General features: G+C 38.5%; 1 protein-coding gene across 8 annotated transcripts in view; it reads left to right on the plus strand.

The window, feature by feature from the left end:
- FMN1 (formin 1) overlaps positions 1-23709 on the plus strand; it is a 373160-nt gene that overhangs the window by 25946 nt on the left and 323505 nt on the right. For all 8 annotated transcript variants that reach the window (XR_004950098.1, XR_001598951.2, XM_016160807.2 and 5 more), the window contains one exon: positions 6826-8796. Coding sequence is in view for 6 of the 8 variants with exons in the window: in XM_016160807.2 (XP_016016293.2) it covers positions 6957-8796 (1840 nt within the window). In the remaining 2 variants the exon portion in view is untranslated. The remainder of the gene's footprint in view (positions 1-6825; positions 8797-23709) is intronic.

A 23709-nucleotide genomic window follows, 5' to 3' on the forward strand; every position in this document is an offset into this window, starting at 1 on the left:
TCCCGATTTAAAGTTCTCGTACAAGCAACTCCACAGAATGAGTTTGCATGTATAAAAAGATACTCCTAATTTTTGAAAAGGATGCTATCTTTGTCTTAGCAAGAATGTACCAAGCCCACCTTCGTGAGATGCTGTGCAGTCAAACATTGTCGGTTGAATCTTGAGCATTCGGTGAGTAAGAATCTTAAATTTACAGATTCTTCTTCTTCTTTTAAATCATGGGGAAGGAGTTAATTTCCTCATATACTCATGTATTTCCCACAGTTGATGATATAAGTCAGATAGTGACATGAGCCGGACATGTGTTGAGGATCTCAGCATCTTATATTCTCATGGAGGTCATGTGGGATGCTAGTATTTGTTTCTCTTTATGTAGTGAAGCTTTGAAGAGGTAAGGGAGAAATGAAGAAAGGATTCTCTGAAGTCTTTGAGAGAACTTTCAATGCTCACATCGTATAGCGTATCTGGGTATCTGGCTGGGTTTGTTTATGAGTCAAAAAATAAACACAAAAAGGAGCTCTTTTTCTTATCCTTTGTTAACCAGTTGTGACTTTGGTTAGAAATTTATTGACCAAAAATAATTCTATTGACTAAGCTTTGGCTTCTATTTTGTTTTCTTAGAGATTTGCTAGTATGTTGTAAGATCCGCCTTAGAGTGTTGGTGGTTTCATAGTCAAATTCCAAAGGTAGAAATTTTGCTTCTGCAGTATAGACTGGTTTAGTCCTTTCTTTTTCATAACACTGTATGAATGCAAAAAAAAACCAAAAAAACAAAAAAACAAAAAACACCCATGCAATTATGGAGTTTTTATAAAGAAAACTAAAATAATTGTGATAATACTTAAACTCTCTCAATTTGACTACTTCTATCTCTTAATCATGTTCTCACCTTTACTTAGCACTAGTCCTTGAGCATGAAACAGCCCTCCTAATGTCAAGGCTGTCCCTCCCCATGTGTCCTCCAGCTCAGGTCTTTTCCTTCCTCTTGTTCCTGCCTTCATCTATGTTCCTTGTTTATCCCATCCTTCACTTGTATCACCAATATCTCTCTCTTTCCTGTCTCTGCTTTCTCATCCTAAAGACATGCTTAAGTTTCCTTTGTCTTAAAAAACAAAACAGGTTATTACTCTTGTTTCCATCTCTTAAGTATCAGCTTTCTCTCTGTTCTTTGCAATATGTTTTGGTGTTCTATTACTATACTAAAATTACTATCTAAAACTCTGCCTGTAATCTCTTTTAATATGTTTCTTCTTTCAGCTTCTGTGCAGAATTTGATGTTTTCCTGAGCTCCCCCTCCTTGACTATATGTCTGTCTCTTTTGACTCTATTCTGTCCTGACATTATTGCTAAGTTCATCCTCCTTAAGTTTAACACTGAACATACTTCCCTAATCAAAACCCATCAATGGCTTCCCATTTGTCTATGAAGCTAGTGTTCATTTCTCACCAGTATGGCTTCAAATCTTTCGACAAGGTGTTATCACTCTACCCTTTTTGACTTACCTCTCCTAAAATATATCTGAAAAAATAGGCCAAGTGAGTAATTTTCCCATTTGTACATGTTTGCAAATTTCCCAGTCTTATATAATGTCCCTCCTCCTGGAATTCCCTTTCCTTAATTGCTACCTGTCAATCTTACCCTTTAGTAAGGAGCTATTTCAAATGCTTTCTTCTTGAAAGATTTTCTGATCCTACAAACATGATGTGATCTCTCATTTCTTTGACCTCTATTGATCTGTTCCTTGATGTCTTATAGATTAAGTCTCTTTCTGATTCGTATTTTAGTAGTTATTGCTCTTATATTTCTGCTCCTACAATGTATAAATTCTATGAAGAAAAATTTCTCCAGGAGAAAAAGAGCTAGAAACCTATTACAGATCTACTTTTGTTTTTTAATATCTTCTATTCAAGCAGTAGCACTGCACTCCATTCTAAGACGGGTGGTAAGAAGACAAGCAAGCATTACTTGTTAAAGATCCAACATGAGAGGCAGAATTCAAAGCAATGGGAGAAAGCAGTAACTGGTACTCAGAGGAAATAGCTGTAGCTGGGGGAGGGCTACCCAGGCGGAGCTGTGGTCTTCATTAGAGGACACACCTGCTGTAAAACCATAGCCTTGGAAGGAGGGAGTAGGGAATAAATATCCTGACCCTTCTTCCATTTAGCCCTCCCATCTGCTGCTAGTATTTCCCAATAGCTAAACCTGATAGAAGCCAGAGTTCAAGGGAGCTTGTTGATTGAATTCATAAAACTCAGGTTCTAAATGCTTAGAGTGGTATACAGAAAAGGGTAGAGCCTGAATCTGAATGGACAATGAACAACTTCCAGTTTAATAATGGAAGTTATAGTAACATGTCTTAGCAGTAGGGGGCTCAGATGGAGTCAGATAGGGCATGACTATGCTAATGGCTGAGGAAATAAAGCTTCACGTTGGCCTTTCAGGGCCAAAATCAATGAGAAAATCTATAGTAAGCAGACAGAATGACTGCAGCTAATTCTTGGATGTTATTTTAGGCATTAGTGAAATATGAGTATTGAATAGCATTTACTAAAAAGCAATTTCCTATTATAAGATACAACAGCTATTTCTATTTTGGGTAGATCAAAATCATATAGTTGCTTATTGCAAAAAAGAGGGAAGAAATCACTATAGTACTGTTGTCTTGGAGAGAATGTTAGCCTGGTCTTTGCCAGAGGAAATGGAAGACATGAAGATTTCCCAGGAAGCAGTGCTCTTATACTGTGCACGACCAAAGGAGGTCACTTCGTAGACCAAATTAAAATGTATAATTTAGTGTGTGGAGCCTGCAGAGTTGTCAAAGCAGAGTGAGGTAATGCCGCTTGAAATAGTCCTGTGAACTCAGCATGAAATTGCAGTGCTGGTGTGTTTAATCCCACTCTGTATTGCTTTTCTTGTTATTTTGCTTTTTCTTTCCCAAGACTTATAGTTATTTTTCCGCTGGTTCCTCAAATGGAAGATATGTGAATGATTCAGCACCATACTCTAACTTGCTAATGGATTGTCACAGACACGTGTTTGCCCTGCTCTGAAGCCTTCTTTTGACATGGTACACACTGGAATGTCATTTGTTCAGGGCGTATGTTTTTCTTCTTCTGAGAAGGAGGAGTTTTGTAGGTTTTTTTTTGTAAACTAGTAGGTGTCACCAAATATATTGAGTTAGTGGATTAAAAACTTAGAGATTAAATTTATCATTTCACAGAGGACATGGAGTTTAAAATAAGGTAGTACATGAGGTACATTTATTCTGATAGACACCAGCAGGCATGCGAGGCTAAAAGAGATATTTGAGAAAACTCGTGGATAGTTATTCTATGCTCCAGAGAGAGGCAGCTCTGTAAATATTCATTGATGATAGTGGAGGGTGTACACAACAATTTTGATAAAAATAATTTCAAACTATAGAAGAGAATGAGAAAGGAAGAGTGTTGAAAAATGTTTATTTGTGTTTCTTTGCAGTAATCTATCTTAAATTGTTTGGACTTTGGATGTCCAAAATCGTAGCAGAGCTAATTCTAAAACTCATTCGAGAACTAGAAAACGTGAAATCATTTTTTTAAAATAAAAATTTCCTCTAAGATTCCTTGTTGCCAAATTTAGGCAAGCTGGATTATCTTTGTGCCACCCATGCATCAGTACCTGTGCTCTTGTGCATTCAGAGGAGAAACGTGTTCTTTTCAAGTGACTCCACCTTGTAATTAAAACAAGTCACTCCAGTTGTCACCCCCTACCTATCACTGCTCATGTCTTTTGCTTGAAATTTTTATTAAATGATAAGGCCTAGAGAGAGAGGTACTAGGAGTATCTTCTTTACTTGCTTATGTGATCATTGGAAACACAGAAATTATGAACACATGGCATGAAGAAGCCCATTTGTACCTGGATTTGGCCCCTCAGAATGCTTTAGAAGAGTATTTTCTATTGGAAGCAAAGTACAACACTGCAATTTTTAATTTTATATATATTTTTTTATTTTCAAGAATGGGATACTTTTCTTTCACAATTGTTAGGGACTTATTTTGCTATGTTTCCTGCCGCGAACTACATCACCAATATTAATTTCTGTAACCCAGAAGCCACTCCTTTTATCTTCTATACCAGGGATCCCCAACCTCCAGGCTACAGACCAGTACTGGTCTATGGCCTGTTGGGAACCAAGCCGCACAGCAGGAGGTGAGTGGCAGGCTAGGGAGCAAAGCTTTATCTGTATTTGCAGCCTCTCCCCAGCGCTAGCATCACCGCCTCAGCTCCACCTCAGATCATGAGGCCTTAGATTTTCATAGGAGCACTGGTCCCTGGTGCCCAAAAGGTTGGGGACCACTGTTCTATGCCCTGTGGTTTGATCCCTGGTCAAAATGGTCATCATCCAGGTACAACACCATGGTTGTGATCTGCGCTATTTTTACATCATTCCCCCCAAAAGACAATGTGGCAATGGAAGGAAGGTGCAACAGATCTTTAAGAAGGGGTGATAGATGAGGCTGAAGCTAGGGATTTAAGGATGTAACTGGGGATGTGACACCTGTTACTGTCAGGGAAGAGAGGAAGGAAGGCTTGCTTATGTTATTATAGTCCTGTGGTTTAATCTAACACTAGAGTCTTCTGAGAAATGGGTTCTGGTCTCAGTTTGGTTACAATTATTTAAAAACTTCAGAGCAAGGATTTATAGACTTAAAATAAAAGCATATTAGTAAGTTAAATCATTGAACTTTAATTTCTTTAGCTACAAAATGTGGGGAAGTCCCTATTTCTTTCTCAGCCTCGCTTAAAGTCTTTCCTCTCCATTTATTCCTTAAATATCTGTGTTGCCAGTACTGTTCTGAAACCTTTGCTTTTCTTGGTCTGCATGTTCTCCAAGAGTAACTTCATCTAAGCCAATGACTTTAACTCCATATAGTATGCATTCTGACAATCTTTGTGTCTAGACAATTTACATTCAATGTAATCATCGATACGTTTACATTTAGGCTTATCATTTTATTATTTATTTCTATTTGTCTCTATTTTTTGTGGTTTTTGTCCCTCTCTTTTATTTATCCTTTTTTTTGTTTTCTTTTGAGTTTTTTGAACATTTTAATTTATTAATCGTATTTTTATCCTTTCTCAGTATATTTTTTAGTGATTCCTCTAGAGATTACAGTATACATGGCTAACTCTTCACAATGCTGATATAATTAAATTACTGTAACACTTTACCACCATATAAGTCCCTTTTCCCACTCCCTTTTATGTTGTAGTTGTCTTGTGTGTTATATGTACATGCATTGCAACCCCACCAAATAAAATTGTATTTTTTTGCTTTCAGCTGTCAAATATATTTTAAAGAACTCAAGAGAGAAACACTATTGTATTTACAAAGATAGATACATTTCTATTGCTCTTCCTTCATTCTTGATGTTATAAGTTTCTTTCTGGTATCATTTTTTAAATTCTGCCTGAAGAGCTTCCTTTAGTGAATCTTCAAGGGCAGGTCTGCTGACAACTAATTCTCTTACTTTCATTTATCTGAGAATGTCTTTATTTCACCTTAATTCTTGAAAAATATTTTTACTGGATATAAAATTCTGGGTTCACGGGTCTTTTCTTTCACTATTTAAAAAAAAAAATGGTTCCACTGCATTTTCTGTGAGTACTCTGAGTCCACCTGGCACTTCTGAGTTGATCTGATGTCTACATTTTTAAAAATTTATTATATCAGTCTTAATTTGCCTATATTCTTAAATGAGTTTCTATTACGAAACTATTCCTCCTTTCTCTCTTCCTCCACTCAAATGTACTTTTTTTTTAATGTAGTTTTTTTACTCTTTAGAACCAGTTAGAAAAAATTTGAGGAAAACCATTTTCTAAAGATATCAATGGTTAATAAATGATCATTGTATTACCTTTCCCAGGGAGATTCCTTTTAAGCATGGAAGCCTTGAAAGCTGAGCAATGCCATCATTAAAAAAATGTAATATAGAACTCTAAGCTCTATGCTTGTGTGTAGAGTCGTTAGCCACACAGATATTCCTGGAAGTCATTCAAATGACATGAGGGAGCAGCCAACCCTCGCTGCTTATGTGACATTTCAGCCACTTCAATGGTGAAGATGCTGGAAGATCCATACAGCACCATCAGTGGCTTACAGATTTTCACTTTTTCCTCTAACATTCTATTTGACATTAAATAGGCAAGAAGTATGGTGGAAAAAAAAAACTTGATTAAGTCTCCTGAAATACTTATTTAAATTTTAAGCTTTAAAATTTTTACTTTTAGCTCTTTTGGCAAAATCTATGAGTTGTGTTGAGAAAACACTCAAAATTTGTGGCCTAATACCTTCCCCCCACTCTACTTTAAGTGAAATAGACAATGTCAAATCTTAGAAGGTGCTTTCTTGGCTCACTTTTGCAAAGTAATATTCCAAACACAAGTTATTAAAATGGCGATGTTTTTTAGGGATCTTAAAGTCCCCTTTCCTCAGGATTTCTGGGAGGTGTATTAGCTCTGCTTTATAGAAGAACATAAACTGAAGCCTAGAGGAGTTGGGACATCTTCTCTAAGGTATGCAGTGAGTTCCCATGTGTCGAAAAGAGACTTTGATCTTGGAGCTAAAATTATAGCACTCTCCCATCTCTCAGCTGCAGAAAAACTGCGGGTCAGGGGAAGGAAGGGTTTGGGTAAGAGGATGCAGTCAGCCTCCTGGCCGATGCCTTCAGCTGGTTGAGATCAGCCAGAGAAGAAGGATAAGTCATGGTGAAGCTTTGATGTGTGTCAGTGTGTGATTTATACACTCTGTTAGACAAGCTGCTTTCTTCCTCTGTTCCTCAGGCAGTCTCATTGCTGGAGATGACTGTCAGCTGCTTTCCCTACGTAGCCACCATCACATGCCCCAGCACCGGAGCCTGGGAAGCCTGACCACAGACCAGCATCTCCGAGGCATGAATAATTAGGTAGGCATAATGGAAGGCACTCACTGCACCCTTCAATTGTGTAAGCCCATTACCGAACTCTGCTACATCAGCTTCTATCTTCCAAGGGGGGAAGTCAGAGGATTTTCATACAAGGGCACCGTAACTCTAGACAGATCCAATAAAGGGCTTCATAACTGCTACCAAGTCAGGGAGGGGTCAGACATCATCAGCCTCAGCCTGCAGCCAAATGAACATCCGGGCGACATATTTTTCAAGCAAACTCCCACGAAAGACATTCTGACTGAGCTGTATAAACTCACAGCAGAGAGAGAGAGACTGCTGGCCAATCTGCTGAGCTCAGACCACATCCTGGGGATCACGATGGGAAACCAGGAGGGGAAGCTGCCGGAGCTGTCCGTGAGCCTGGCTCCCGAGGATGACTGTTTCCAGGCTGTTGGTGACTGGCAGGGGGAGGCCCCTGTGGGCTGTCTCAATAAGAGGAGCACCCATGGGAACAAAAAGCCCCGGAGGTTTGGCGGAAGGAGAGAAAGCTTCGAGGCACTCCCACAGAAGAGGACAAGAAGAAAAGGGCGTGGGGTCCAGGAATTGGCTCCTCAGATGGGGAAGGACCAGATCTGTTCAAGCAACTCCCTTCCTCTTTATCAAGGGAGGCCTCATCTTTGGCTCCTAGAGGAGAGAGGCAACTTGCTCCCAAATAGGCCACGTACCTCTTCCCTGCTCAGGAGAGAAAGCTGGCCTCCAGGAGTTCCCAGGATGCTGGATCCTGACCCTGGCTGTGGGAGCTTCAAGATGGCTTCTGAAGACATTGAGTGTAGAAGAGGAGGGCTACTCCTCGACTGCAGCTCCATAGAGCCTGCGGATGGTGATGCTAGGGGGCTACAGAGGGGGCCTCGCAGGCTGGCACAGCAGCAGACCGGTCTCCCTGAAAATCACGGGGACCCAAATGCAGAGAGGGGCCGGAAGGAGAAGTCTGCTGAGCGGACTCACAGGAAGAAACCTGTTTCCAAAGTGGTGGCCAAAGTCCAGGATCTGTCTGCTCAGGTGCAGAGGGTAGTTAAAACGCATCCTGAGGGCGAGGGAAGGATTGCTGTTTGCTCGGCAGCCCAAGCTGAGTTTATACGCAGTGCAGACTTCCTCACCCTCCCAGGAGCCGAGGCTGGGGCTCATGGTTCCAAACAGCAGGGCAAGGAGCAGCGAGCGGATGGGTCCTTGCGATCGTCGGCCAGGGATCATCCTCCAGCCAGCACTGAGGGTGCTGTGAACAAGGTCCTCTTGAAGGTGATAGAGAGCGAGAAGTTAAATGAAGCCACTGAGGGGAAAAGGCTGGGTTTTCCCCTCAGCACAGGGGCCACCCACATCCTCCCAGATCGCAGAAGCAAGAGGAGAGCTGGGCTGCCTCCGAGTGGCCACAAAAACTTATTTCTGGATCTGCCTCACAGTGTCGGCCCTGACACTTCACATCCCGGAGGTGATGAGGAGAGGCCGTCCCCCCCAGCACTGGCGGCTCTGGGCATGGTGTTTAATAATTCAACCTCTCAGTCTGGCTCACACAAACGGATGTCACCTGTTCCCTCGCCTCTATCTCCGAGGCTCCCCAGCCCTCAGCAGCATCACAGGATCCTCCGGCTGCCTGGTGAGCGGGAAACCGCTCTTGATGACTCTCCTGGGAGAAAGAGCGGTGGCTTCTCTGGGTCCCCCTCTGCTGACACCTTGGAGCCATCATCCTCTGCAAAGGTCACGGAGACCAAAGGAGCCAGCTCGGCCTTCCTCAGAGCAGACCAACCTCGGTTGGTGCCTGGGGAACCTTTGGAAAAGAGCTTGGGGCCCGGGAAGATCACAGCTCGGCCTCAGCACCAGTCACCTCCAGGTTAGTCCCTGTTTAAGATGCTTTATATCTCTTTTTCGGGCGATTCACAAACTGTTTGTGCTCTTCAGAGACTGGTAAATTAACAATGAACCAAAATTCCTAGTTCTGTTAATCAATTTACCTCGTAGCAAGAAAACTGGGAGTGGTATAGGCAAGTGTGGAGATGGTGAGGATGGTGTTGATTTATGGAATCAGGGGTATAGTTGCTTCCAGAAACAATACTTTATAAATGTCTTTATTTTATTTCATTTTGGGGGGCATACTCTAAAGCTTCCTCCATGATTGCTTAACACAAGATTCTCAAAGGAAACAGGATCGATCAGGCAGAGAGAAGTAGTAACTTGTCGCTGCCCTTGACGCTAACTAACACTGGGTAACTGGCCCCTTGACCTAAATTTTGCTGTTCATGCTGCTGGAGCTTGAGTTTGACTCTCTAAGCAGAAGAACAAAAGCACACTGTGTCCCCGCTCATCTGTATGTTAGTAGAGGTTTTTGTTTTTCACTTTTATTTTTAGTAATAGCCTTGTAACATCTTTATTTTATGACAAAAACTTTTTCGTTTTTATCAAAAAAGAGGTGAATTCAGTTTAATTTGAAGAGACTTAGTTCAGATTTTCTTCCCCCCTCACCCCCTTTTAAAAATTTCCTGAAGGAGCACAAAATAATGTTTACTCTGAAGTTATATTTTATTTATGGGTTACTACTGCTACTGGTATAGCATCATTTCTTATGCAAACGGTGCTAAAGAGCTAATTTGGGTATATACTTAATGTGATTTAAAATTTTACATGAAAGTCATTTAGGAGATTGTGTAAGTGTGTTCAATAAGACCAAAAAAGGCAGTATAAAAAGTGTCACTCCTGTATTCATTTTGTTTTCCATGCCAGTATGGCTAGATGCTCAAGGTCTTGTATGCCATTGTGAGGTAACAGGTTCTTTTTCAGTGGTCCTTTACCAGCATCTGGTCAATGCTGTGTCTAGGGAATTGCTTGTAATGTGATATACGATCTCTTAAAGGTTAGAGAAAACATTGTGCACAATTTTTGAGATAAAAATTTCTCTTTAGGAAACAGAAACTTCAAAAGCTTTTTGTTTATTTTCAATTCTTGACATTTTCATAAATTTCTCTAAATCATTGGTCCGGGGGTGATTCTTTAAAAAAAAAAAAAAAATGCGGTAATTGCTTTTCATCTTGTTTTTTCAGTATATTGATGTTAGTTTGATAAGACTTTCTTCTTTCATAATATAACCAATCTGCATGACCAAGAAAGTCATAGAATTATAGATTTTTATATCATGTATCCTCAAACCCTAGTGATAAAAATTCTTTTTCCCTGTCAATGTTGGATACTTGGAAATACTTGGAAAAGAAGCTTTCTATAAATATTAGGTGAGAGACTTTGGGGGGCATGGGTGCGGAATAACTACCTTTACTCTGAAAGTTTTTTTTTTTTAAAGAAATCACACCAAATTCTAGGATTCTGTGTGCCTGTCATCAAGCGACTGTACAGTAAATACATCGAGTTTCAGTAAATCATTTTGTTCCCTGATTTAGAATTATCTTTTTTTAATTGTCCTTTTTCTATACAAAAAATATTATAAAAGCTCTGTCATATCTGAGTCAAGGCAGGGACACAGAGGGACATTCAGTTTCTGTGGTGACTGACCATGAGGCCACTGCGGGGCAAGCCCAGCGGATGATCACGTTTTCCCTTTGTCTCTCCATACAGTTGCTTACAGCCATTCCTTTTATTTTGGTCCCAGCCTACCACTGGGGTCTTCAGTAGCGCTTTCAGGAGGCAGTCATTAGAATCACAGGGATGCCTTGGCAGCAAGACCACTTGTGCATCTAACCTTAAGTAAGGAGAATAGGAGTGTGGAGAGACCTTTTTTCTGGCATGGATAACTTCCCTTTTGTTGGGCCCTTTCTCCAGCACATCCGAATATTATCTCTTATCTTGGCCCTCTTTTGAAAAGCATTAAGGGAGGGTATTCTTTAGATAGTGTCTTTGATCTGTAGCCTGTGTTCCAGCCCTCTTTTATCCCTGAATTCGCTTTTCCTGTAGCCAAGAGTCCTCAGATTCTGGATTTTTCAGTGACTTCCTGTACAGGGAGACTCTTCCTGCTCCCAGCTGCCTTTGTCTTTCACATGATTTCTGATCTCACCCCTATTCCAGCAGACGCTCCAAACAGTGCCCATAGCCCAGAAGAGAGGCCTGTAATTCATTTACCAACACTTTACAGTGGCCCTTTATCTGAATCTACCTACCCCCTTTCTCCCATGTTAGCTATTACCTCATTGAGTTTATGGTCTGTGGACCATATTTCCATAGGTCCACAGACCATAGGTATTTTACTGAAGTAATGCGATTAAGAATATTGAAAGTTCCCATTAACTGCTCAAATAAGAGATTAAGTCTGGCAAAAGTAATCAGAGTGCTTTCTGGTTGGAAGACTCTTAAGTGTTATGGACAAGTAGTAAATCCCAGGAAAGAGTGAAATCCTCTTCTCCTTGTCACAGGACCAAGCAGTTAAAACCAACATTACCATCCACACAGGAGATAGCATAGAGATATCACAGAGGCAATTGGTCCACGTTCTATTGGCTTTGTAATTTTCCTAACTCTATTCTGAGGGTTACGTACAGGAATTTCTTGCTACACAAATAGAGAATGTACTAAGAACGAATAGTGGCCAGATTTGTCTTCTTGTGCTCTTCCCTCTTATACTCCCCTCTTTGGAATTGTGTGTTTTTTTTTTTTTTTTTTTTTTTTAATTGCAACAGTCTTTTATTTTGGGGTGGAAACTGCTGTAGAATGTTCCCAAGGCTTTGTGAAATGTGGAATTTTCTCAGTCCTTAAGGAACTCCATTTGCATGAGCCTGTATAGCAGTGGCCTTGGGGTTGTGGTTCCTGTCCATTTGATGGCTTTCTTTTACTTTTGATCTGAAGTAGATCCTTCTAATGCCAGAAGACTCACAAGGAATTTGACTCACCAGCCTTAGGAAAAATCCCAGTGTTTCAGTGTGCTCCTCAGCAATCTCGTGATGTTTTCCTTTGATCAAAGTCACTGAGGTGGTAATGCACGCATATGCTCCAAGCATAGTACTTCTTGATATTGTAAATCATTTGGCCAGTTCTTATGCCCATGAAAAGATGTAGTTAATGTCAACTGGTTGAGGATTGAGAAGTATATTTACAATAGATTTTACTATATCTAATGCCGTTGTCAAAACTTTGATATCTCTCTAGGCATATATTATGGGGAGTAGATGTAAATTTTTATTAATATAATTCTATATTAATATTGAGATTTGACACAATTCCAGTAAAATTTTTAAGTAGTTTCACAACATTAATGGACATATGCAGCCATTTAAGATTACTACAGAAAGCATGTAGTACATAGAAAATTCTCTGTAATTAATGTTAAGGGAGAAAATAAGATTCAAAAATTACATGTATCATAGCCATATAAAACAAATATAAGAATTAAATTGACAGGAAATACCTTGCTATCTACTTTTAAGAAAGTAAAGGGCTGGTAATCGAAACTATATTTAACTTTGATTTAGCCACCCTACTTTTAGGAATTTAGTTTATATAAATAGATGCACAAGTAACAATATATGCATAAGAGTGTTTACTGCGGCCTTGTTTGTAGTGGCAAAAGCAACTGGGAAAAATTTCAATGTCCATTGGTAGAGAAATGGTTAAATAAATTATAGCATACTCTCTGTAATATTACGAGGCTATTCAAGGTACTGAAATAGATCTAAATCTAGCAAGTTGCAAAATGATGACTAGTATGCTGTCAGTTTTTGTAAATATAGGTATCACCCTCTCCATATATGGGTATATATATTTGGTGTGGATTTGAATATCATGGTCACACATGTAGAAAAAGACTGGCCAGTCTGTTTACATTCTTTATCTGGGGGCAAGGCAGGGTGAAGGTGGGTAATGAGGTGAAAAGAAAGGCTCCAGAAGCATTGGGGAAAAACATTAATTTCTTTATATATTTTACACTGTTTCACTGGTTTTGGTGAATGTGTCACTTTCATGATTTTTAAAGAATGATTTAACTACTTTTTAAAGAAAAAAACAAATACACTGAGGCACACATGTACGCTCATGTGTGGTAGGATTATAGCTAAACCAAAATGTTCTGTATTTTTCCCATGTTCTTTAATGATGCAGAAGGAAGCTCTGCATAGAGACACCAACATTGGAGGGAAATTCAGTTTTCTAGAGAGCTGTGAAAGCAATGTCCCAAAATAACTAGTCAGGGAGGTAGGAGTTGATAAGAACAGAGATACCTTGCAAAGAGGAAGCTATAGGAATAAACACTCTGGCCTCAGTCTCCTTTGATCTTCTACCTGGAAACTTCCTGTAACTGAACCAACCAGAAGGCAAAGTATAAGGGACTTAGTGGAAGAGCTCTACAAGGCCATTTTCCAGGACCAAGAGCAGGACAGACGAGAGTAAAGAATAGATCTGGAAGTGAAAGTGGGAGACAAAATGATATAGATAGATCGAGCTGTGAGGACTGAAAAGTATAGAAGCATAGAATAGCATTTTATTTTATTTTTAAATCAATTGCAGGTATTCAACATAGTGTTTAGACATTTATATAACTTATGAAGTGATCCATCCATAATTCTTGCACCCACCTGATACCATATATTATTACAATATTATTGACTATATTCCCTAAGCTGTACTTTACATCCTTGTGACTATTTTGTAACTGCCAATTTGTACTTAATTCCTTCACCTTTTCCACTCAGTCTCTTAACCCTCTTTCTATCTGGCAACCATCAGTTATTTCTCTGTATCTCTGAGTTGTGTTTGCTTCTCTTTTGTTTATCTTTATTTTATTTTTTTAGATCCACATATAAGTAAAATTCTCTGTCTGACTTATTTCGCTTAGCGTAATACCTTCTAGGTCCATTCATGTTGTCGCAAATGGTAAAATTTCATTATTTTTTATGATTGAGTAATATTTCATTTTATGTAAGTACCACCTCTTCTTTACCCATTCATCTTTTGATTGGAGCATTTAATTCATTTACATTTAAAGTAATTATTGATAGACATATAGTCATTGCCATTTTATTAAGTGTTTTCTGATTGTTTTTGTGTAATTCTTCTCTCTATTTTTGTATTCTCTTGCATGTTGACTTTCTGTGGTGTTGTGTTTAGATTTCTTTGTCTTTATTTTTTGTATATCTCTTTTAGATTTTTGAATTGTGGTTATGATGTGCTTCATATATACCAAGCTATGTTTATAGCAGTCTGTTTTAAGTTGATGGTCACTTAAGTTCGAATGGCTTCTGGAATCACTACCATTTTTACTCACACGTTCCTTGTTTATGTTTTTGTCATTATTTTTTACTTTTTTTTGTGTGTGCGTATTTATGTATTCCTTCATTTACTATTGTAATTTCAATGACCTACCTACTTTTGCCTTTTAACCTTTCTACTAGCTTTAGTGTTTGTCCACTGCTTTTATTATGCGTTTGCCTTTGTCAGTGAGAATTTCTTTCTTTGTATTATTTTTTTATTCATATTTTTTATTGTTTTTTTTTTCTTCTTTTTCTTAAAGAAGTCCCTTTAACATTTCTTGTAATATTGGTTTGGTGGTGATGAACTTCTTCAGCTATTTATTTTCTGAGAAGTTCTATATCTCTCCTTCAATTCTAAATGATAGCTTTTCTGGGTAGAGTAATCTTAGTTATAGATCCTTGCTTTTTATCACTTTGAATTTTTCATGCCAATCCTTTCTGGCCTGTAAAGTTTCTATCAGCTGACGGTCTTATGTGAGCTCCCTTGTTAGGTAACTAACTGCTTGTCTCTTGCTGCTTTTAAGACACTCTCTTTATCTTTAACCTTTGGTGTTTTAATTATGGTGTATCTTGGTGTGGGGCTCTTTGGATTCATCGTGTTTGGGACTCTCTGTGCTTCCTAGGCTTGTGTAGACATCTATTTCCTTCTCCAGGTTACGGAAGTTTTCTGTCATTATTTCTTCAAATAGGTTTTCAGTTCTTTGCTCTCTCTGTTCTCCTTCTGGTACCCCTATGATGCGAACATTGAAACACTTGATGTTGTCCCAAAGACTCCTTTTTTGGATTATTTTTTCTTGTCACTGTTTTGATTCATTATTTTCTGTTACCTTGTCTTCTAAATTGCTGATTTGATCCTCTGCTTTATCTAATCTGCCACTGATTCCCTCTAATGTATTCTTTATGTTAGTTATTTTATTCTTCATTTCTGACTGGTTCTTTTTTATGTTTCCTAGCTCTTTGTTTAAGTTCTCACTGACATCATTTCTATTTCTCCTAAATTCATTGATCGTCCTGATAACCAGTGTTTTGAACTCTGCATGTGGTAGGTTGCTTGCCTCCATTTTGTTTAGTACTTTTTCTGGAGTTTTGTTCTGGAGTCTTTCATTTGGGACATGCTTCTTTTTTTCCACATTTTGGCAGCCACTATATATATATATATATATATATATATATATATATATATAATGTATTAGATTTGGTATGTCTCCCAGTCTTGGCATTGTAGCCTGTGAGGCCCAGTATGTGTCCTGTGGGGCCCAGTGGCACAGTCTTCCTGTTTACCCAAGCCAAGTGCTCCAGTAGTGTACCTTGTGTGAATTGTGTGTGGTCTCCTGTTGTAGTTCTGCATTTGTTGCTGTTGGCATGTCGGTGAGTGGGACTGACCCTCAGGCTGACTGGCTGTGAGAACTGGCTGTGACTACAGTGGACAAGTTGTTGTGCAGGAGCTGACCCCGTGGAGCGAGATTTACTTTAGCAGGATTTTATGCCTGGCCGTCCACCCTTTGCATGTGTCATTTGTGACACTAGTTGGGTAGTGCTCTTGTATGTTTTGAAGCCAGCAACCAGGTGTGTTGGTTCTGGAGTCTCTTGGGAGGGGTCCAGTGCAGGCCAAGGTCAGCTGCTGTCTGTGTCTGGCCTGGGGCCACCTGATAGGAGCTACAGAATAATTGCAGTTGGTAGCTGTCTGTGCTGGGCTTAGAGGTGCCTGGGAGTGACTAAGGCCAGGTATAGGGCCAGTTAGCAAGAGATACAGGCATGCTGAGATCAGTTGCTGCTTGTTTGGGGTTTGTGGACCTTTGAGAGATTTTAGAAAAGTCCAAAGCACTGGCAGAGGCTGGTGCTTATGAGGAACAGCTGCTGAATGAGATTTGGCTAGTGTGCAAGTCAGGTGGGAACAGGCCTCAGAGAATTACCAGGGTGGGGTGAGAGCAGTGTTAGCCAGGTTGATGGAGACTCAGATTTGGCACTGGCCTAAGCTTACAGGCTATGTTGGAGGAAGGCTCAACAAAGGAACAATGACACCTGCCAGCACTTTAGTCTCAGAGAAGGCTGCTCTTCCAGTCCTCATTCTGAAACCAGACTGTTCGGTTCATTCCCATATGTCCTTGGTGCTTTAAGAGTTGCTGTCCCTTCTCTGGAGCTTAGGGTGAGTGTTTGTGAGTAAATGAGTCTGTTTTGGGGCTCTCTCAGAAGATGCCTGGATCTACAGCAACCCTCTGTCTCACCCGGACTGAAGCCTTGCTGATTTTTACAACTAGCTATTGTGGGATCTCCTCTTCTTGGTACTAGAACTGGGGAGCCAGGTGTGGGGCTGGGGCCCTGCATTCCTCAGGAGACACTTCCATAGCCAATATATTTTGCCTTATTCTTAATTGCCACACGGTGGATGGATATGGGATGAGCCCATTTTGCATCTCTGCTCCTCTTACCAGTCTCTCTGTGGCTTCTTTTTTATATCCTTAGTTACAGGAGTTCTCTTCAACTAGTCTTCAGGTGGTTATCTGGAGTAGCTGTTCTACATTTTAGTTGTAATTTTGATGTGGACCTGGAAGGCAGTTAGCATGGTGTTTCCTTATTCCTCCATCTTGACCAAAAGTCCTAGAATGATATTTTAAATGAGTGGCAAAGTAGAGAAGAACATGTGAGTTTGTGTGTTAAATATTTTGTTATAGGATAGTGGTTATCTTGATAATAAATGATCATTGCACTGTTTAATTTCTTTGCCATATGACCTTTCTACCTCTAAATTTAATCAGATCAGCTGTCTCTTGTTAAAAGTTCAAAAATAGAGGAAGTGAAAGAATTAGAAGATCTTGTGATACAGTTTTCAGTCCATGGATTCAGAAAAAATTTTCTCATTTTTAAATATAAAGCTCTTCTATTTAACAGTGATCGATAACAAATTGTGCTTAGCTGCATTTTGTGAAAAGCATAAAAAGAATTTACAAATATCTTTCCTAATTATAGAAAATTAAGATAGCTAATTTGGATATGAAATAGATTTTCTACCAATGAATGATTTCTATTTTGAGGTCCGTTTCTATGTAAAATAAAGTGTTTCTTTTGTTTAAATTTTATTTTTCAAAAGTGAGTATGTTTTAAAGACAGGACATGAGATAATTCTGATGTTTTAAAATCCCAAGCCAGCTTTACCTGTGTGGATTTTTTCCCCAGGTTAATGTCCAATTGTGCTCTGAGGATAGCACCTTCTGTTGAATTGTTTTTCATTATCTCTTTTCTATTCTTGGATTCAGAGCATAAGATTTAAAGCAAGAGTGTCAGTCTTTGGTCCTCAAACAAATAGATTCATCTAAAGTAATTCTAAAGAAATATAGAAATGCAGAATTAACACTGTGATTAAAAATAATAGCTGCTAAGAAATCTAAAAGAGATGAGCATTTAAAAAAATAAATAAATATTAAATTTTGAAGAAATATTTATTGCATATGTATTATCACATGACTCAACCATTCTGCCTCATAGAATTATTGGTTGGGGCATTAAAAAAAGGACAAAGTTTTAAGGATATAATTGGATATAAGAATTTTATCAATTTGATAAAGCAAAGTACTGAATATTGAAGATTGGTGTTTGTTTTATTCCTCATGGAGTCCTCTTGGAGAAAGTGCTTTTGAAAACAGTAGACACCGCTCTGGGCCTGCTTTCTTTCTCTTGATAGCTTTGCTCAGATGAATGAGCATTACTGCCTCTTTTACTTTATCCACTTTCTGATCGCTTACAAGGATCATAGCTCCTATTAGATAGTTCTTACATGTGAATCAAACCCTGTTATTTAATACTTTTTTGTGGCCTCTGGGTTGTGATATTAATTCATACCATCCATCTAGAGTTCCTCTCTGTGCCCTGGTAGCTCAGTCTCCTGCCATGTCATGTTCCAGAGTTTCTTCATCCTTTTAAGGTCTTAGGAATTTTTCTGCAGTCATTAATTGCTCCATTACATTAGACCAAAGGCTTTCTATATGGCCTTTGAGGAAAAACTTGAAACTAGGTCAGAATTGGGATTCAGATATGTATAGGAAGTAGAGGGACTTGTGTGGTCCTTGAAGGATACTGAATAATAAAGAGGAACAATGGACAATGGAAAGAGAAGTATGAGAAAACAAATCAGGGGCAAAAGTCTGTGCACAGATAGTTTCTCATGCTCCTTGGAGAGCCCTGTACTCTCAGGAGAAGGGGTTTTGGCATGAAGGGAAGAAATAGCTTTGTCATTAGAAGCCCATAGTTTTGCAGTATGGAAGAGCTATTCTAGAGAAGCAGAAACTTTCTTGCTGATTAGAAGGAGACCAGATGTTGTTAGCAACCCAAGTGCAACAGAATGGCGGAGCAACAGAGCTGAAGAGGCCAGGCCAGCAGGCTCCTAACCACAGAAACCTTGTGGGACCCCTGGAGGGCATAACTGGGGAGGAAGAGCCTGAGAAAAGATCTGACTTCGTATCAAGCAGGTGAGTGAGGGCTTCAGACCTTGAACTTCAGATTTTTTTGGTTCAGGTGGCAAGAGTTTTATTCACAATAAGGCAGTGTGTCAGATCACCCAGGTTTCATGTATTTTTCCTACAATATTATGATATGGGTTTTTTGTTTGCTTTAAGCCTAAGTTAAAATTATGAGTTAGCTTTTTGTGTTTGGAGGGAGAACCATAAAATAATCCTGTGAATCGTTAAAGCTGTTGGTTTCCAGGTTAGCCCAGAAGAATTATGGACAGAGTAAATAACATGTGGCTTGAGCCTAAGCATAATCTCCCTAGGGTTTGGACCTGGGTCTAGGCACTTCTGGATAATTAGATGGTTAGACCTGTCCAGAGCCTTTTGCTTGAGTGCTTAGAGGCTTGTTAGAGGGCAGAGCTAATCCTAAGGAAAGCAGGATTTGAGGTACATGCTAGGGAACCAGCCTCGGAAGGAGGGACAACACTGAAAATAGCATAAAGTATGTGCTCCAGGTTTTGTGCTGACCCAGCTCCTGTGGATTCATGCCTGGATGGTAGGGAGAGAAAACTGCAATAAAAAAGCAGTGTGAAAGTAATTTTACTAAAATGTCCTTAAAATTTCGAAGGCAGGGTCTGCATAACAGATTTAACAAACTTATGGATGAAGAATCCCTACTTGAGATTCTGTAGAACTGTGATAGGAAACCTGGTGGAATGAACCAGACTTTACCTCATTCCAAGAGAAGTAGAGAAGTGGAAGAGGTGGGCAGTAGTGCCTTGGGAATGTGTCTGGCACCTTAGCTGCAACAGCCCTGGTGACAATCTTAGCAGTGGGAAGAGACACATTAAACAGTCAGAACAAGAGAGAACGCCAGTGATGATGGGGAGGATTGCATCCACGAGCACATGCGATTCCTAGGATGATTAGGAGAAATCAATGTATAGGGGAAGAGGAGCACCAACATTGGTAGAGCCAGAGAAATAGTGATTTTTTACCTTGTTACTATTCCCCTGGCTACTTTTGCTGGGAAAAAATAATATCAAATTCATAGGGTTCTTTTGACAATCAAGTAACATAATGCTGGTGAAAATACTTCATAAAACATTAGAACATAGCTTTATTATCATTACAGATCATTGTTGGTTCAAAGGGCCAGAATGGATTTTAATAATTTACTCTTTTGGTGTTTTTCAGTGATGAAATGATGCTACAAATAATAGTTCACAACTGGTTATTCAATGCTGGTTTCTCAGTTTGCTCTGTTAAAGTGGCTACATTTACTTCTGTTTTTTAAGTTAATTATAAAACATTTTTTTCAGTCTCGTTGTTTTTTTATAGGTTAATTTTGATTTTCCAACTAATTTGTAAAAACCTTGGCAGCGTGATCATACATGATACCTCCTATGCACTCTCCAGGGAGTCTAACTTAAAACTGGTTCACTCAATAGCTTTTGGATTTCATCAGGGGAATTTAATTTTTGAATTAAAGTCGGTAAGAAAGAAATTATAATTGCATTTCTAATTGTGTTTCTAATACTAATGTCATTCCAATATGAAATTGTAAGTTAAAGAATGATATGATAAGAAAAACTAAGGTCCTCTTCTTATCAATTATTTCTGAACCACCTGAAATAACATTTTCCTACTACAAAGTTTTTTCAGTTTCTTCAACTAATAGTAATTTTGTCCTTCCTGATATCTGTATGATTTTTTTTTTGTGAAGATAATTAAGTTTTGGACTTCTACTATATACATATTATTACATTAATATGTACATTTTATAATATTTTCTTGTTGTTTTGTGTGTCAATCTTGAATTCCTATCAAGCTTTTTAATGTAGGACCCTCTTACATTTTGAATGAATGGTTTACATCACAAGGTAGTCAATGTGTATTGATTTAGTTAAATTTTTTGGTTGTTCACTTTGATTAAATACCACCTTCCAAGACCGACTGTGAGTAACAGATTGCCGTAGAATAGTTAAACAGATTGGCTGGAAATTCCTTCCGCTGATGTGCCATACAGCAGGGTAAAGTGAGTTTGTCTCTGCCATGCTCTTGTGGTCTCTTCCTTATTTGGAACCTGTTTCTGCTGGTGATAGAACACATCAGAACTGAAACAGGCATTTTCTTGTTTTTAAAAAAGTCCTCTGCAAAGACAGTAATGGTGTCACACTCATCATTACTTACAGGGAATCAGGTTCAGTAACTGACAGTGGCATGTATTCAATTAATGTTTCATTGAATGAATGTATAAGTGGATTAAAGAATGATAAGAAAACTTGATCTGCAAACTGATAACGAGCAAATTCTCCCTATTTATCCTATGTTAACAGAATGAAATTGATTTAATATCATATTATGTGATTAGTATCATGTTATTTTGGTAGATAATACTTTACTTTTAAATTAACTGAATTAACTGAAATTAAATGGAACTTGTGTCCTCAAAGCCAAGTGTTTTTGTGAACAAACTGTTCTTTCAATTGGAATTACTTTAAATGATCAGTTTTACCAAAATAGACCTTTTTTAATCTTAAGATGAGACTTAATTTTATTGTCAACAGCAGTCACTGAGGTGTAGTCAAGCGTCCAACTTGAAATGGAAACCAGAGGCGGCTTACTAGTTCATGTATTTTGCGGTCACAAGTTAACCATGTTGTATTATGCATGATCAAAGACAAGCACATTTGCACTGAGGCACACTTTATGACCCAACACATTGGTGAACTGGAAGACTGGGAAGGTACTTGTAACTCTTTTAGCCTGATTCAAAGGGTCCTGCAAGATCCACCTTCTGGGTACCTGATGCCCACCATTAAAGTTTGCCTTCTGTGTGAAAGCACTATTGTTAGAATATTTGTGTATAATGCAAATATAAGTTGAGGCCATGTGATTAATTCTAAAAACTGTACACAAACTCATTATATTAATTTTCCCACAAAACTCCTGTTATTACCTGGACGAGCATGATCCTTACAGAATGAGTTATAGGCAGGGTTCATGAGTAGAAACAGAAGTCAAGACTAGGGAAAGAAGGAATAGGCCTGGATAATGGCATGAGATTTTGGGTCCCCAAATTAATGGGGCAGTGTGAGAACATCAGGGACCTCAGTTCCACCTATAAAATTCCTTTGCCTTTCTGTATAACATAACTGGATCATGGAACGGGTATGCCACCATATTCACAGGTTCTGTCTGCCCTCACTCTAGGAGCGGGGGATTATTCTGGTGCAGGAATCTAAGGGACTATCTTAGAATTCTGTCTTCCACAGTATCTTTCCATTATCTAGTGCTTTCCATCCCCTTTCTGTTCTTCTGCTTCTACTATCAGAATCCTGTCCCCATAGTCTTCCCTTATATCACCTAATGTGTATCTACAATACACTGTTCTCCATTTCTGTGTCATGTTAATCATATACTGGTTGAGAGTGTGTGTGCGAAAGCTGAATACTTTAGTGTCAAAATCCCATCTCTGCTACTTACCAGAAGATTGGCAACTGCCTCAATTTCTTCATCTATAATTAGGAGTGACAGTAGTATCTGCATAGTAGATAATATATTGACTACTTATGAGTCGTTTTAAGGGTTAAGTGATATAATACATTTAAAGTGTTTAGCACAGTGTCTGGCTCATAATTCTGCAAAAATGTTTAGATATTGCTAGTGGTATTTTATGACTCAATGCTTTTATTCATACATTATTTCTGTACCTGAAATACCCTGATAAAATCTTATTCATCTTTCAAACTCTATCCTAACCTTGGTTATGCAAAATGTCAAAGTTTGCATAATGTTGGTGAGGGAATAGGGAATGCTGTATTTTTCAACTTTTCTATAACTCTGAAATTATTTCAACCTGAAAAGTTTTTTAAAAGTTCTAAATGTTATCTCTATTATAAAGCCATCTGATTCTGCTCATTGTAGAATGAACACTTTCATTATACTCTCATGGAACTTTACATGTGATGTTTGTATCTCTAAGATATAACATCATATCTGATATAGCTTACATAGCATATATGATATAAATGCTGGTCCAATGACTAATTGTTGAATGATTTTTTTGTTTGTTGTGCATAAGAGATTCACTATGGAGAAATGAGATGTGATTGTAGAAAATTCTATCCTGTGGGGAGGGTCAGTGTGGTGTAGAATAGTGGTTATCAAAGTGTGATCCCTGGACAAGCAGCATTATTAGCCATGACCAGAAACTTGTTAAAATGCTATTTCTTGGGCTCTGTCCCCCAAACCTACTGAATCAGAAATATGGGGGTGGGGGCCTGAGCTGTCTGTCTTTAACTAGTTTAGTGGAGACCAAGATAAAAACAAATTATTATACTAATGTATAGCTATGTTAAATGAATTCAGATCTTGTAAGCACGAATATTTTATTAAAGGGAAATGATATAGATGGGTTATCCTTAGAAAACAGTTGAATTCCCACTTAGCCAGTTTTGTAATGATTTTGAATAATTATTATGGACCTTGTTAGATATACTTGTGCATATGAAAAAGCCTTTAAATTTTTTATTCTACTGATAACTGATTCTTATGCTTTACATTAATACAGGAAGGTAGAATGCTATTCTTGAATATTTTCTTGTCTGAAATTTGTTGCTGTCATCACAACTTTTTTTACCATTAATCATAATATTAACCATTCTGGCATCAATACAGATGTTTTCAAATAACTATCGATGACACCTGCCAAATGCCAGCTGTTGCCATGAGGTCCAAGATGCTACTTCTTTAAATTTTATTTAAACATCCATTTGGCTTTCTGTATACAGTTTTTATAACCAGTTTTATGATACAGCAAATGTTGGTAGAGTTACAGGGTTTCATCTACTAAGTAATTAAGATATTACAAACACACATCTTTAGATTTATTCTAAAGAGCAGTGCTAATATTTTGCTATCTTTCTAATTCCTTTAAGAGCAAATGTCTTAGAAAATCATATGATAATGTATGAATAATCTCACAAAGAGTCTAAATCAGGAAAGCATTTGCCTCTTGGCTGCAGAAGCTATTAAATCTTAGCCTCTGTTATTGGAGAAAAATCACTTCCTTATGTCCTTAGGGCATTCTTTTCCTTTCAGAAGTTTGGAGGCTGCTCT

Source organism: Rousettus aegyptiacus, unplaced genomic scaffold (assembly GCF_014176215.1).
Source record: "Rousettus aegyptiacus isolate mRouAeg1 unplaced genomic scaffold, mRouAeg1.p scaffold_m13_p_3, whole genome shotgun sequence".
In the NCBI taxonomy this organism is placed as follows: domain Eukaryota; kingdom Metazoa; phylum Chordata; class Mammalia; order Chiroptera; family Pteropodidae; genus Rousettus; species Rousettus aegyptiacus.